At 38.5% G+C, this 17,177-nt stretch overlaps 1 protein-coding gene across 1 annotated transcript in view; it reads right to left on the bottom strand.

The window, feature by feature from the left end:
• Positions 1–300: 300 nt before the first annotated feature.
• RAI14 (retinoic acid induced 14) overlaps positions 301–17,177 on the bottom strand; it is a 65,830-nt gene continuing 48,953 nt past the window's right edge. Inside the window, 14 exon segments of the mRNA XM_031051510.2 lie at positions 301–2,317; positions 2,567–2,632; positions 4,206–4,355; positions 5,489–7,015; positions 7,532–7,650; positions 8,002–8,059; positions 8,701–8,787; positions 9,308–9,349; positions 9,351–9,395; positions 10,380–10,408; positions 11,066–11,244; positions 13,501–13,607; positions 14,228–14,298; positions 14,684–14,741. Coding sequence (XP_030907370.1) covers positions 2,240–2,317; positions 2,567–2,632; positions 4,206–4,355; positions 5,489–7,015; positions 7,532–7,650; positions 8,002–8,059; positions 8,701–8,787; positions 9,308–9,349; positions 9,351–9,395; positions 10,380–10,408; positions 11,066–11,244; positions 13,501–13,607; positions 14,228–14,298; positions 14,684–14,741 — 2,616 coding nt within the window. The 3' untranslated portion in view covers positions 301–2,239.

The following is a 17,177-nucleotide window of genomic DNA, read 5'->3' as shown; positions in this document are numbered from 1 at the left end:
AATGCACTCAGTGGCAAACGGAAAACCTGTGTTACCTCTAGCAGGATGTTCACATGAGAAATGGTTCTGAACTTACCAATCAGACAGAAGGCAGAATGTGCAAAACTGGTTGCACAGGGTTTGGGATGGATTCTATTCTAAGGACAGAAAAAGGAAGCCATTAATAAGTCGCAGTTTCAAGGAGAAAACCATGTTTCATCCAACAGTTACCTAAACACGAGATACAGAACATATTTGTGCTATAACAGTGTAGTGAGATTTTTCTCAATACAAAAAGTAAATGAACACACAAAAAGAAGATGAAAAAAATGGAAATAGTTTATTTGCTGCATAAGGAAACTTTTTGCAAATTACATATAAAGAAACTTGCTATGCTGTAGTATATAATTTTCAATATTCCACAAAGATAATTGTAATAAATATACAAACCAAAACAAAGTAGAAGACTAAATCCATCAGCCAACCTACAAAATGGTTCATCAAGTTTTATACTTTGCAGCGTTAGCATGCATGAAATCTTGTTGTTCATTCTGAAGTGCTGCAGCAAAATTCTTTTCACATTTCTTTGGAGCATTTTCAAAACCATTTAACTACAAAATACTGTTAAATATTAGCAGGCATGAGTTAAACCACCCAAGGAAAGTAACACCAAGGTCTAACTGATGCAAAGGTGTGATTTTAATTTTTGCTTTTAAAAATCCATTTTAGTTTTGCCAGGGTTAGGAATTATCTGGTATAAGTGCACTATGAGTACAGCCAGCCTGAGGCACTGCTGACTCTTTGTCATATTACAACTCTATATAAACTTCACTGATTATATAGCTCTGGAAGATTTCTCTATTAGAGACACATCCACTAAGAGGAATAATAAAAATACCATACTGAAGCTGCAAGCGAGTTAGAATGGTTGTACCCTCAAGTGCAGTGTGTGCTTAGGAACACTTTTCCATGGTTTCATATTATACCACATCAGGCATTTTTATTTGACATGAAATTCAAAAGTGCTGATAAAGGCCTTAATGGTGCCCCTGGCCTCTAGAAACAACATGCGGAAATTTTTGACACCTTTTGCTGTTCTATACCTATCATTTCTACACCTTTTCAAACAGGAGGCTGAACTGCATTTGACACTTCACTGCTCTGGACCACACACATAGGTCTATTATTCCATACAGATCTTTTACAAACTGAAAACACCCCACTATGCTTCAGTATTAGTGAATACTTGGGGATATAAGAAGAAACTCTACAACACGATTACCTAAAAATATTTGTTAATAAGCTTAATGCAAACATTATGTAGAAAAAACGGTTTAGTTACAAAAAAAAATCATTATAGGGCCAATAAAAATATACTGAAGAGAAGATCTTTACAAAAGTGAGGTTAGGAAGTATGAGGCATTGACATTCACTGTAAACATCCTGTGTTCATTAAAATCCCTTGTCTAAAGTGTATGTTCTGGTTTTGTTCCTGAGCTTCATGGCCAACACTTGCATAGATAGCTAAACCTATCATAAAGGGTTGTTTATACAGGTGTTTCTGTACTGCTTTTGTACAGAACTTTCTTATACTAATGATTTTTCCTTTTTGAAATAGTTTCACTCCACTACCAGGCAGTTCAAGGAAACTATGAAGCACGGATTAATTTCTGTGTACGTAGTGCATTGGATGGGTTGGGACACCTGCCTTATGGTGTGTTAATCTTAAATAATATTACACTAAGAAGTATAGCTGTTTGATGTTCTGGCGTAGCATAAATACCTCATTTCTGGTCTGCCAAAGACTGCATATGGCAAAAAGTCAGGAATCCGAGTGCTACAACATCAAACAACCAAGTTAATCCCCAATAATAAGATGCAGCTTATAAACAGTACAGAAGACCTTATAGAGAATTTCACCTTTACTCAGGCAGCACGAGTGCTTTCCTCGAGACTAATCTTCCTCTACTGGAGGAAGCTAGAAAGTACTTTCAGGGTAAACATGACATAGAGTGGCCCAAGTAAAAAGTCTGAAGCACATACTTGTATTTTGGATATGAAAAGCAGGCATGTGCTTAGTTACTGCACACATGAACACACAAGGGAAGTGGTAGAGACAGACAAAAAATCCCCCTCAGAAACAGCACAATAACACAAAAGCAGCAAATTGCCAATTTAAAATCTTATGTTAAGGCAAATCTAGATAAACACCCATAACAGGATTAATAAACAATGGGAGTTTTCCTAGGGCTTTTTTTGTTTACTTTTTCTGTGATTGACTTTTACACATCGACAAAATTTGTTTCAGCACTTTCTGGACATCTTCATCCATTTGACCCTAGACAAGGGGAAAAAGAAGAATTAAGTATCTCTCTATTCATTAAGAAGATTTACAAACTATTTTTGAGGTCTGTAAATTAATTAGATCAATTTCTCAAAAGGAATCAGTGTTAAATTTGTGCTTAAAACAGTCACACCTTTTGGTAGGATGTCTTTAATAAAACATGCAAGGCCTTTACTAGATATGCAGAAGAAACATCTTTCATTAAAATACCAACACTGTGTAACTGACAATATGCATCCATACCTGCACAGCATAGAGAAGATGCATCCTGTAAACTGAGACAATTTCCTGATGTTGTTTCTTTGTTTCCTATAAAATAGCAGGAAGTCACAGAACATTCACAACTGTTGAATTCAGAACTTCACAATTAAATTTAGACAGCTCTGAGGCACTACAAACCATAGTCTTATGCATGCATGAAAACCAGCTCAGAAGTACTGTACCACTAGCCACCCAAAACATAATTTGCATCAAAGTGTGGCCCACAGAAACACTAATTTTACCCATCCCAGTAGGAAAGCAGGTGAGATGTCGTCAGTTGTTAAGAAGCACTGAGCTGCAAACATGTGGAAGGAGCAGATATTCCTGAGTTTATCAGCAACCACAATTGAGGAGAACCAACAAAATTCTGACAAATCAATCTCCAACTGCAACTAAGCTCTTCCCTGCAGTCAACGACCCATCTGTCAGCTAATGCCTTCCCAGGGAAAAGGAAGTGCTTACAGAGGCCTTAACCCATGAAATCCTCAGTTAATTACTCTACAATCAAACAAGGATAACCCATCTTCTTTTCCATGACCAGAGATTGCCAGATCCCAGAAGCCAACTTTCCAAATAAACGTGAAACTCCTAGGAAAGCTAGCCTACATGAGGAATGCTTCTGTCTGGTGTTAAATCCTGATCACTGTCCTGACATGTTGCGTATCTTTGCATCTTATACTACTTTGCTGGTCCTTAAGCAGTGGTAGATTAAGGGGTCTTCTGGACTTGGTGGACTGAGATAAGAAACAGTGTAGGCCTTTACACTGACAAGGTGCACTACTTAACTGTCTGCTTGCTTATGCCTCCTCACTGTAACGGAATTTTTCTGGCCCATACGCATATTGCCTTTTCTTTCTGTCTGCTGGGGAAGGTATGAAAGCTGACACCAGGTGAGCCATGTAGCATGTCAGGCTGCGAATTCTCCTTTCAGAGCCACTTCAGAGATCTTATCAAAGGCCTCTGGTGAGTACTACTTTCTTTTTAACCTCAGCAGTGAACTTAAGTGCTCCCTGGGAGAGGCAAGCTCTCCCAAGCTTTTGTTTTGCTCTCAATAGCAATTATGACTTAACTCACCTTAGAAGACTGGACCTTTGATGCAAAACCAAATACAATTAAAGACAAATCTTTAAGCAGTTCAGAATTTCAGATAATAAACTCTGCTTCCCTATAAGAAGGTAGATTTGCTTGATTCGAAGCTTCATGCCTTCAGTGACTACTTTCTTCCAGAAAGTCAAACTTACTCTAGTTCAAAAATCAAAGACTTCAGCTGATGAAAGTTTTTGATAAAATGCACAGATCTACTGCACATCAGACATATTTTTCACAAATCAGGGTCCCAGCAACAGGTCTGGTCACTACATTCCACAAGTACACAAACTTGGCCTCACTATTGATCTGAGGGGGTGTACTGGGGAAAACACTTTCAGTTAAGACTATATCTGAAGAGCAATTTCTGATTTGCAGATTCCTAAATGTATCAGACAAACAGAGGAATTACAGTATTCCTGGATGAAAATCCCTTTCCTTGTGCTCTCATTTTAAATGAGGCAGGGTGAAGAATGGCACATGTATCTTCAGAGAACTGGGAATAACGGTGGGCTTACAAAATTATTACACTTACCGCCAGTTGGTTTTGCAACTGCTTCACTTGTTGTTGCAATGCCTCCAGCTGCTGGCTTTGTCTTTTGGGGGTACTGGTTGAGTAGGAAAGCTGAGAAAGGCTGTTCAATGCTTCTTTCAATTTGGTAATTTCCTTGGACATTTCATTGATCTAAGGAGACAAAAAATAGCTTTTCATGACAAGCTGCAAGGCATACTGTATATTCTTGTGGGTCTCATCTTGGGGTTATTTGTGACTCACATTTAAGATGTGGGGAAAACCAGGATGTAAGTAAACTTGATGGACAGAAACATCATGTAAGCAAAAGGTTACAGTGCTTCTCTAACCCACCTCCTAGCCCAGACAGGCTGAGAAAGTTGGGGCTGTTCAGCCTGGAGAAGAGAAGGCTGCGTGGAGACCTCATAGCAGCCTTCCAGTATCTGAAGAGGGTATGTAAGGATGCTGATGAGGGACTCTTCATCAGGGACTGTAGTGATAGGACAAGGGGTAATGGGTTAAAACTTGAACGGGGGAAGTTCAGGTTAGATATAAGGAGGAAGTTCTTTACTGTTAGGATGGTGAGGCACTTTAATGCGTTGCCCAAAGAAGTGGTAAATGCTCCATCCCTGGCAGGTTTCAAGGTCAGGTTGGACACGGCTTGGGTGACATGGTATAATGCAAGGTGTCTGTGCTGATGGCAGTGAAGTTGGAACTAGATGATCTTAAGGTCCTTTCTAACACAAACCATTCTGTGATTCTATGAAAATGCATCTCTTGCTCTGAAAGCCAGCAATATTTTCAAACATGGACTGCACTTACCACATTTTCAAATACTGCTGCTGAACATAAGATAGCTTTTTATAAAGAAATGTGCAGTAAGAGATATGGTAGCTGCAGAAATAAAATAGTAAAGTCATGCTAAGGTTGAGATGATTTAGTAGAATCAGAATAGTGAATTTCTGTTCCTTTCTGATCTTTTGTCTTCTTGTCTCACTATTTGTATTCTTGTGCCACTTCTTTGACTTCAGCTGCCTCAGTATTGTGAACCCAACCTAAGCAGAACTTCAGATAGATAAACTGAAATACCACGCATATCTACACAGGGGAGAGAAGCCAACTGTAGAGTCAAACATTGAAAACATCTTTGACTTTGACATCTGGATTTTTAGATAGCAAATGCACTCAAAAGTTACTCCACTCTATGACTTTTGACAGAGCATAGTCTATTAGGTCACCCATGCACGATCCAACAAGTTCTGAAGTCTGAACTCAAGTAACTACCCGCAGCTCAGTGAATCACTAACCTTTTTATCTTTATCCTCTTCTAGTTTTGATGAGCTTTCAGAACATCTTTTCATTTGAAGAAGATCTTCTTGAGCTTGATGGTACCTTTGCTGTAGATCAGCCACCTCCCGATCTTTTGCTTCAAGCAGAGTATGCATACCTTCTTTCTCTTCTTTCAGGTGGGAAACTTCATTTCTCAGTTGCATGGCATCTAAGTACACTTTTTCCTTCTCATGGATTACATCCTTCAGTTTGGATGACAAAACATTAACTTCACGCTCTAGTGACGACTGCAGCTTTTCATATGTAGCCTTGGGTACCATCACTTCATTAATTGCAGCCTTTTCTTCTAGTAATTCCTTCTGTAAGTTTCTTACTTCACTTTCCTTGCTGGTAAGCAGCCCTTTGAGCTCATTTATTTCTTCCTCCATTTCCTTCAGAGTGTTTCCGAGTGCATTCATCACCTGCTGGTGTTCAGTAATGGGCAAAGAGTTTTGTTTCTGAGCATCTAACAGTTGCTTTAGTTCTTCTGCTTCATCTAATGCTTTGGTGTACTGGGATTTCATTTCTGATAATTCATTCTCTGCTTTGTATTTCAGAGAACTTGTTACTTGCATCAGTTTCTCATGTTCTTCTCTAGGAATGTAGTCCAAAGCTATATCATCAGGAGTTTTTCTCTTCCTATAGCCTTCAAGCTCTGTTTGTGCTTCTTTGTACAACTGAGATAATTCACTAAGTTGTCTATTGAGTTCATCTATCATTTTGTGCCTCACATCCTTCATTTCTCCAGCTTCAGCACTAGATTCCAACTGTGTCTGATTTTTCAGCTTGTCCTGTAGCCTTTTAATTTCCTCTTGCCCTTCTTTGTACCTCTCAATCAACAATGCTTTCTCCTGATTAATGTTATCAATAACTGAACAATAAGACATCTTCATTTCCTCACACTCTTCCACAGACAATTTGTTTCCCACATTCTGCTCTCTTTCTTCAAACTTTTTCTGTAGCTCTCTCACTTTCTCTTTTTGTCTTTCACCTTCCTCCAACGCTCTCTTCAATTCTTGCTTAAGCATTTCAACTTCTTCATATGTAACCTTTAACCTACTTGTATCAGAACTGGTTTCTTCACTTTCAAAGGAAACAAGACCCAGCTTCATTTGCCTTTGTACATTCAAACCCTCTTTCACAGCTTCCTCATACCTGTTCTGAGTTCCTTGGAACTTCAGGTTAAGATCAGAACCATTTTCTGAAATGTTTGTGCTATTTAAATGAGCTGTTTCTGGGACTCTAGATGGGACCTGAGCTTCAATCTGCTTTCTTTTGTCTTCAGAATTTTCTAATTTCCTCTGCACATCCTTTAAGTCTTCCTGGAGGTACTTAGTTTTTACCTCACTGGGGCTTGTCAACTTTTCTTGAGTTTGGGTGGCATTTAACGAAGACTTAAGCTCCTGAACTGAGAACTCATTTTGTCTAACTGCTGTTTGTTTGAACTCTGTTTGGGTTGGATGATAAGATTCTACAGCTGAATCCACTTCTTTAGGTGTTCTTTCCTATGTAAAAAAGAAACCCAAACAATGGCACACTGAAAGCAAGTACATGATTATATTTTTTAGAACAGAGTAAGCAAGGAAATGTTGCCACATCCTCCAGAGACAGACAATTAAAGCGCCATGGAAGAAAGTTTTAGAAAAATTCAAAGCCCAGCTGCTCCCATTTAGTCATCTACAGCTAGAGAAGGCAGCAAGTGCCAAGCCCCTCTGAAAGTCTGGGCTGATCTCCATAAGCTAATAATCAAAGCTATGCAAATTAAAACTCTGCTAACACAACTGTTAACAACATCTTTTAGAATGTGGTTATCATAATAAACAAAGTTATTCAGTAATTTATGGGAAAAGTGAGATGATCAAAACACTGACTTAATCCCTCGGGGCAGAGTGTTTCCACGATCTTACCATCAACAAGCTCGTTAAATTATCTTCACAGTACATCTCTTTAAAAATGGTAAGCAGCTCTTTGTTCTGTTAGCAGATTAAAGAGAGCACTAGAACAGCACAAAAATAAGCCACCTGTAATTTGTCCTGCAGCTCCTTATTGTGCAATGTCAAAGAAGCAATTTTTGCTTGCATCAACAGAAGTAGATCTTGCTGGTCAGCTTCAGAACTCACATCCAGTAAACTATCAGCACCTTTGGAGAATAAAAACAAAAGATTAAAGAACTTTAAAAAAGCTGGAATACCAGCTAGTTATTCTAACCTTTCAAATTGAACAGTGTGGTCCCATGATGACTGAGTGTAGCAAACTGAGCAAGCAAACTGTTCCTAGAAACTCTCCCCAAAAATGTGTTAGATCACCCAACAGAAGCAGGAGGTTTGGTGGGCATCTGGCAGTGAAATTACAAAACATTACTCCTAAGTACTTCTTTTGTTTCTGCTTCTAAGTGGAAGGACATGGGGGAATTATGACCAGATTGCAACATTTCACACCATCTAAAACACCTTACCAAATATAAAAATAAGAATGAAGTGCTACTGTATACCTGTTGTGCTGTCACTCAGTCTGTCTTTATTATCTCGATTCAAGGAGCTGAATTCTTCCTGTTGAGACACCAAAAGAAAATGCTTTCACAAAAAGCAGATGTAAAGTTGGACAGTTCACCAAAGAGAAGTATAAACAGTATAGAACTTGATGGATAAAGACTGCCAAAGTGTATTTCTCTTAACTGTAGCAGGCGGCCAATATTTCAAGATCTGCTAAATCCATTCAAGTTCCATTGCCCAATTCTCATTAAATATTAATGAAATATGGGTAACTATCTCATAGTTTGGAAAGATGCAGCCACTGTGATAAATAATAACAGTATATTGTCATGAATTAAAAGAAAACAAGCACTTCACTACCATAAGATGGAGATCACAACCAACCAGTTCCCTAATATCTTCTGGAAGAAGGATCTCTACTTTTTGCAGTGCACAATGCCATGCACTTCGTGGATATTACCTAATGAGCTCTCACAGCATTACTACTTATTTTCATAGCCATATTCCTAACCCATTCAGTAAACATTAAAGTAACCCTCACTTGCTTTATAAATGACATTGAAGTAGTTTTGGACCCATTTTTGTTCCTAAAACTCAGCTAATTAATTCACATGAGACTGTACAGCAAAACTGGTCATTAAGCAAAATGGATACATTACTTTCTTTCCCTAAGCTTCATAAGAACAGAAAACTGATACCTTGCACACTTGATCAGCAAAGAAAGCCTGCCCTTTTCCAGTCATGGGAGTTGATGTGGATGAGTGTGGAGAGGACAAATCACTAAGCTGCAAAATATTTTATATAAATAAATATGTATACATACATGTACATGTAACTACCTCTGTAACGTGCCCAATACATACACCCATATTAAAGAGCACTTTTCCCTGCACTAACCAAAGTCAGTTTCAAAAAGCAGATCAGATTTTTCAGTGCTTTCATGAGTCAGTATTACATATACGGTGTAGCTGCTATACAGGTATATTAAACCTAACTATTAAACTGCATATTTTATACTACATATTTTATGCATTTTTTATACTTTAGATGGAAGAAACAATTGTACAGTAAAATTCGTACAGTTGTATCTTAGACCATGCCGCATTTCAAGCAATTTTACTTAGTTAACCTAATCAACATGTGTCATGGGTTTTCATGGTGTCATCCTAATTTCAGGAAAAGAACTCTTGGCAAGACAAACACATAAAATAACAGTGACAGAGCAAATCCAGCCCACACCATTCACACCATGTTCAAAACCCTTTTCATCCCTTAAAAGCATCTCAAAATTGGTCTTTTCTTTACCTGAATAGGACTGATAGGAGGAGGTGGGGCTTTGCGTTTTTTTTGGAGTTCCACTTCTTTCTGAACTTAATTTAGAGCCTTGATCATGCTGAAGGTTTCACCAGCCAGAAAAGGTAGGTTTGTTAGTTTGGTTAGTAAAGTCCCAGCAAGTTGTTTTGTTTGTAAAATAAAAAGTAAAAAAAATCCCACATTAATATAAACTCTTGCAGCTCATGCAATGCCTCATTTTTTTTTCTATCTAAAGACCATATGTCTATTAAAACAAAGATATTAAACATGCCTGACAATAAGAACCTGCGCCCTTGTAATCCATGCTTCAGTGAAAACAAACAAGATTTAGTGAAAAAGCAGCAGCTGATAATAGGCTTAGCACTAGTGATCTTAAAGACTTCCATTCATACATAGTCCAGTCATGCAACTCTTAACAGCTACCATCTTTCCTCTCCAGCAGCTTCTGCCTGAGCTCCCTGAAAAACCCATGTCTCCACTCAGAGAAAGAATGAACCAATGCAATGCACCCATATCCACTTCCCAGCCACCAGCAGGTCTACTTGTACTCCAAGATATGATACTAAATAGAAAATTAAAGAAATTAATTTAATTGCCTAAATCTTCTAGAATTCTCACAGGTGTGGTTCTCCAGTAAGATGTAACCAGGGATAACCCTTCAACTGCATGTTTTAGAAAGAGGAAACTTTTCTAGATCATCTTCTCTACAGTTTAAACATACTGGGAGCCCAAAAGCGAAACTCCTACATCACACATGAGAAAAGTGGTATATCTTGCTGTCATGCATATGCACATACACAATGACCTCCTTTCCTTGTCTTACTGAGGGTGCTGGCTGCTATTACAGAGAAAAGCTAAATCTAAAAGTGATGTTTCTGAAACACTAAACAACCAACAAAAATCTTCCATACTACAGAACTGTCAATGGCAGCACAGTGACTTACTAATCACACTTACTACTAGAAACACTAATTACTAGTAACTGACTACTTCTAGTCAATTACTGTTTTTTCTTAAATTACAAGGCAATATTTTGCATTTCTGAAACCAAGAGGACAAATACCTGTTTTGCTCTTGTTGGTGACTTTGTATCTGTGAAGCAGAAAAGAAGTGGCATTAAGAACAGCTTTTTGTCATTTCCCAACCCATCTCTCAGCTCTACTTGGAACATCATAAATACTTTGTTTGGTTTCTGAACTCCTGTCTGAAATCTGAGAAATACACTTAATTTCCAAATTCCATTTGGACCATGTAGTTTCGCTACTGCTTTTTGGGGTTTCATGCTAAGATAAAATTTGAAGGATTGTGACAATTCTTATGCTCCTATAGTCTCGCACCATTCTAGAACATTAGCTTTCTACTTCAGAGATCCATCAATTTGACCATAAAACCCTCTGTTTGCATTAGTTCCTTCTCCAACCACTCAGCTAATGAGCTCTGTGTTACTCTTTCACGTAATAAAAAAGGCTCTATTCCAAATTGTATGCAAGACGTTATAATGCTGCTACATCAGCTTACCTTTTCTTTCTCCAAAACACCTTTTCTGCCCTGCTTAGTGCTTTATCCCATGCTAAATATTACAATCTATGGCAAAGATCACATTTTCCTGTTTTGGGAAGCCTCAGATCATCTTTGAAGATGTATTTTGAAACTTTTCAAGCTACCTTATGAAGTAAATTTTTGCATTGGTGAACATATATGCAGACAGTTCAAGAAGTGACAAACTGCAGGTCTGAATCTCTTACATACCCACATCCTGAGATAACTTCGATGACAGGAGATTCTGTATCCCCGTATTCTCAGACAGCTTGGAGTAATGCAGGGCATTGTGTCCAAAGACATCTACTAAACTGACATCTGCGCCTTTCTTAAGCAAGGCTTCCACCATGTTAAGGTTACCAGCTTCACAAGCCATCATTAAAGCAGTTCTGGATAAAACAGACAAAACAGAAACAGAATAAGTGTCAAGAGTGTCCTCTTTAAGCAGCAGCTCATTGTTTTTTCAGGAAGAGTGTCGGTTATTGTGCAATAAGGCCCAAGATTTTATCAAAGTGTACTGACACATACGTGTAACTGTTGTTTCTCCTTACAAACACTGGCCTACCTGTCCCTGTTCTTCCCCACACTCCCCTGCAGGACCTTCTGCAAAGACCTGGCATGCTTTGCACAGGTCTCCAAACATGTCTAAAAATGGGTTCCTGAGGCTAAGAGAAGACTCACACATAGAAATGGCTGCAGGATAAAGTCAGACTATCAAATCTCACTGACACACTCCAATTACAGCTCTGCAAGTGGTGGCACATGAAAGCATTTATTACATTGCCGCTGCCCTTCACATGTTGCTTTTAAGACAAAACAGACAAACATATTTCAACCAAAAAGCAGAACAAACCTCAAATCCTGATCTAATCAGGGTTTAAAAAAAGGCCCATTGGAGCACCAGTAAATCCCCTCTCCAACACAGGATAGCTAGACAGTGCCAGATCCTACAGTAAGAGTAGCATACAGGAGTGTTTTACTAACAAGCTGTATCTCAATTACTTGAAGGGGTTATAAAAGATGTACAGAATAATTACACACACACAGAAAGACACACCTTTCAGGCACAACCTAATACTACTTTCCTGCTTGGGCATAACTCTCCCTTCTCAGTATGAAAGCATGCCTTAACAGGCTGGCCAAGTTCACTGACAAACACACTCCACAGTGAAGACATGAAACTGGAAAGTTACTACAATGATAATATTTACTAGATACTAAGACAATTACTTGACTGATGAATTAAACGTATTCCCTGTAGTGGGTGAGCCCTGGAGAAGCAACGGCTGTTGCAGCACTGTGCTAAAATGTAGTGCTGACTGGCAACTTGGCTAACACTCCCAGAGTCATAGGGATGATTTTAGATTACCAAAATAACTTGCTTAGTCTGCACAAGATATGAAATTTGAGATGCCATTTTCAAAGATTATCCCCTTCCTTTCCCAATAAGGCTTCTCCCTTTTTCAGTAAAAACTTAACCATTTTTGTGAACATGAGATACAAGAGTAGTCCCTCTCATCTGAAAGAAAGTGAGAAGTAAAATGGCGTATTTCATGTTATATTATTTTCTTGCTTCTACAAACAGTACTTTCTTAAAGGAGAATATACAAAAACGCAAGTCTGTCCTATCTATGACAGAAACACCCTCATCTAATTAACAGAAACTCCTAACGCTGTCTGTTGATTAAACAGTAAGACAGTGAGGGGAAGGCAGAGGTCCCAGAGTGGGCAGCACCTCAGGTTCAAAGCACCGACGACAAAGGGGTTTTCTTTAGACAACTGAAAACAAAGAGCACACTAATAAAGTTTGGACTGATAAAAAACAAGTTAGGGCCCAGTCTTATCCTCCCAGGCGCTGCTGAAGAACATCATGAGCATTGTGTCACATACAATAATCAAGATTCCTATCAGGTCTAAGTGCCATGTCTTCTCAGCATCCTGCTTTACCTTCACAGTTTAACCAACTGGTTATAAAATAGTCCATATTTTTTAAATCTTCATCAGTACCATCAAAAAAAAAGCATTTTTCACTACAAGGATGTTGCTTTTTAAAATGTTTTCTGACACACACACACAGTCTATTAATGCAGCAAATTTCTAAATGGCACCTTCTAAGACAACGGTATCTCTACTACATAGCTTTGCTGTGTTTTTCTTTCGCTGCTGTGGCAGCATTACGGTGGAAAAAAGAACCTTCCACAGATGTTGTGCCAAGTAACAGTTTTAGGATTTAAGTTGCAGAAACTAAGTCATGACGAGAAGAGAGCAGCATTTAAAACTGGCGCATATACAAAGTGATGTGTAGGTAAGTGCTATGAATCAGGTTCTTGTAGGAATTAGTTACAAATGGGATTTACTGCTATGGTAGCCTGAGGGATATCTTACAGGCACATTAGTTTTACAGTTACATAGTTTCACCTTTTCCTTTAGGCAGAATTCTGTAAGCTTTCTCAACAATCAGGATATGCTCTATAGTACAGAATGCATTATTTCACTATTTTGGTGAATATACGTTTCACTATTTTGGTGTACATATATTTCACTACATATGTTTTCACTAAACAACTACTTTGGGAAGGATTTAAGAAGAAAGCTTCATTTGACAGTCAGCCTTGGGGAAGAATTAACATTTGAATCTGCTGTACCTTCCATTTTTATCCCTGGTGTTGATGTCTGCTCCATGATCCAGAAGGTGTTTGCAGACTTCTGTATGACCATTTTGTACTGCAAGCAGCAGAGGTATGTTCCCATCCTAGAAAAGCATTTAAAGAAACTATGAACAATAATCCATCCACTTGCAAATATCACCCTGAGATTTCAAGGTCAGTCATGAGCTTCACTTCTGTACAACACAAGATGCTATCAGTACCTTTTTCTGATGTATCATAAATGTAGATGGGTTTACTTTAATTCCTTTCTTGACCACTGGGGATGCAAAGCATTAGGAGTAGAATAGAAATGCTTCCACTGTTTGCTTAATGCTATGACATGATTTTGGAACTTTAAGTAGTGTCACAATAAAAATGGTCACTTTAACTAAGTACAACACAAAGTACTTAATTTCATACACAGAATAACTTAGTTGGAAAACACCTTTAGAGGCTGGCATGGTTTAAACCCAGACGGTAACTCAGAACCATGCAGCCACTCACTCCCTCTCCCTTGTTCTTCCCACCGACTCCCAGAGGGATGGGGAAGACAACCCCACCTCTGCTATGGCAAACTGCAGAAGGAACTTCCTCCACAAGAGAAATCCAAGAAGAAATATACGGATAGTATTGCTCTGAACTGCTGCACCTGAGATTGACTGGAGTGGCGGGTGCTAAAAGTTCTTAAGTATCCGAAGGACACAATGGGAGAAGAGGTACGTACCAAATCTTTGATGTTAATTGGACATTTCTGTTCACACAGAAGTTGAACTGCCTGGAGACAACCACATGAAGCTAAAAAGAATAAAGACAACAAGCATGAAAGGAAAAAAAGAATGAAAGGATGAACAGCAAATTGTATGCAGAAATACAACTGATACTCATGGCCCAAATTAGCATAAGAAGATACAACCTTTGAAAACCAAAATAAAAATCAATCTAATTTTTGGTATTGCAGTGGCTATGCACTTGCAAGTGTGCATGTTAAGCTTGATAACTGTAATTAACTGAAATTCGGTATTTGCAGTGTTTACTAAAAAAACAACCTTGAAATTTGTAAACAGTCAGATGGAGTCACTGTATTTAGGTAACTAAAATCTAAAATGCTCCACCAGGCTGAAGAGCTACGAATATGAAGCATGACAAAACAAATAATACCAGTTTTTGACGAAGAAGTTACCTGCATAATGCAAAGCTGTTTTTCCAGAATTGTCAGTGGTCTCTGCTGGACATTTACTCTGAACAGTTCAATAAGGGGAAATAAAAAAAAAAAAAGAGGCAATTAGAGAAACACCAAGAAAATAAAAAGTTTTGATGCTAAGGACAAAGTGCAGAACATCTCTGAGAAAAGTTTTATTGGCTACTCCGGAAAAGAATATGGAAGAAAGGTACAGCTTTCCTCTCTACCGATCTGGTCTTTCCTTTTTTGGTACCAGCTTATACTGAAAGCATTTAGTCTTGCCTTATTTCTATTGAAGGCATTAAGGCTTCATTTGCATTTGTAAAACTAAAGTATCAACAATCCAGTTACATTTTGTGGTGTTACAAGCCACCAGGTACTAGTGATCAATCTAGAATTCAAAGAAATAAATAGTTTTAAAAAAAAGTCTAATTTCAAAACTTTACTCAAACTTGTTTTGGTACAGAAGATTTCAGTCTTAGTTTACATCGAAGAAAAAGAATCAGTGAATTGCAGAATAGGTTAGGTTTGAAAAGACCTTGAAGATCATTGAGTTCAACTGTTACTCAACACTGCCAAGCCCACCACTAAACCATGTAACTAAATAGCACATCCTCACATATTTTAAATACCTCCAGGGACAGTGAGTCCACCACTGCCCTGGGCAGCCTGTTCCAGTGAAGAAATTTTCCCTAACATCCAGTCTAAACCTCCCTTGGCACAGCTTGAGGCTGTTATCTCTTGTCCTATCACTTGTTACTTGGAGAACAGACAGACCCCACCTCACTATAATCTCCTTTCAGGTAGCTGTAGAGAGTGATAAGGTCCCCCCCCCCCCCCAGCTTTCTCTTCTCCAGACTAAGCAATTCAACCATTTCTCATCAGACTTGTGCTCTAGGACCTTCTGCATCTGGCTTCACTGCTCTCCTTTGAACATGAGAAGATATGACCCTGAAATAATGGGCTTCCAAGGAAACATTAATCTTTTGCCTTTCAAATGTAGCACTGCCTCTAACAGTTTTATGATTTTCTGGGAAAACAGGTTCACATAGATTACCACATTCTGTAACAAAAAGGTAAAGATTTTGTCTGTCTAAAATAATTATTTAGCCTGTTTTAATACACCTCCATCATGACAAGATTAGGCACTCCTCACAGCTACAGTTTATATCACCACAAGCCAGTCCACAGAAACAAAGTAATCTGAAGAGCGTGAATTATTGTAGAGTATTACCAATGGGTCTGCACTTACAAACATATTTAGAAATATGCAAATTGCACTAAAATCAGGAAAATATCAACAAAAGCACTCCGTGGTTGTAGCTAGTAAGTGAATAGCCAGCAGATATTTGGTACTAAACACATTTAATTGCCACGCTGATGCCGCTGCATGTGATACCACCAGTGACGGCTTGATGTCACTGTTTATGCTGTAAATGGGTTTGTGTTAGAAGTACTAAGTATTCACAGTGAAATCCTGAATAAGGGAGCCTCAGTGGTTAATGATCATAGAATCGTTTATGTTGGAAAAGAACTGATAACCCTTTCCAGGTGTGGAAGAACAGGAGGGACAGCTTGCAATGAGTATGGAGGTGAATCAGTGTAACTGGATAGTTTTGTCAGAGACACTGACAGAGGTCAGTCACAGGACAATTGGAGAGCCCCAAGGTAACCAGGGGTTTGTATACAAACCATTCCATTCTCTTTCTTTACTGCTCCCCTCAGGTGGGTTTGCCACAGTATTACCTATAATTCCAAGCTCCCAAAAAGCTGTTCCGTTCCTCTGATCACATCTCCATCAAAACTCATCTGACCCTCTGAAATGGAGCCAAGATGGACGATGTTTCTTCTTGCTTACTAACACATGTTGTCTCTTCATCCTCAGTACTACAAAAGTCTTCTAATCATCTTCATTTCTGTATTTTCTTTCTCCATTCTTTCTGCTCCCTCTCTAAACCCCTCATTGTCCTTTGCCTCATTCCACTGAGGGTTTGAGTATTTCCGTATTTTCACATCTAAATTGGTTTTGTTTCTTCTCCTTTTGACTTCAAAGTTAACAGACATTTCTGTGGTCAACAACAGACAGAAAGCATTCCAGTGGAACAATATCACAATCCCCCTAGAAGTAAAAAATCCTTTTCCTCTATATCTCTTAACCCATCTACTTGAAAGCCATCCAGCCACACAGACAAAACACAGGAAGTTAAAAGTTGCAACCTGCTTGAAACCCAAATCTGCTATGTCAGATCAGCTGCACATGGAACACTGTATTTGTGGAACATTCAGAGAAGATACCACACTGCTTTCTATCATCCATTCTCAATGCCTAAAAGGTCTTTAAACTTCAGCACAGGTCTTGATTGCAAGGAGAAAGGGCAAAAGTGTGAGAGTGTGATGCAGATTATGAGGAAATGTGCCAATATCTAGTAGAGCCAATCTAGAAGAACAAAAGGAAAACTTCAAAAATTAAAATTAAGTTAATAATATACTTTAC

The sequence above is a fragment of the Melopsittacus undulatus genome, chromosome Z (assembly GCF_012275295.1).
Source record: "Melopsittacus undulatus isolate bMelUnd1 chromosome Z, bMelUnd1.mat.Z, whole genome shotgun sequence".
In the NCBI taxonomy this organism is placed as follows: domain Eukaryota; kingdom Metazoa; phylum Chordata; class Aves; order Psittaciformes; family Psittaculidae; genus Melopsittacus; species Melopsittacus undulatus.
Note: the sequence above shows the minus strand (reverse complement) of the source record. Positions and strands in the feature narration are given on the sequence as shown.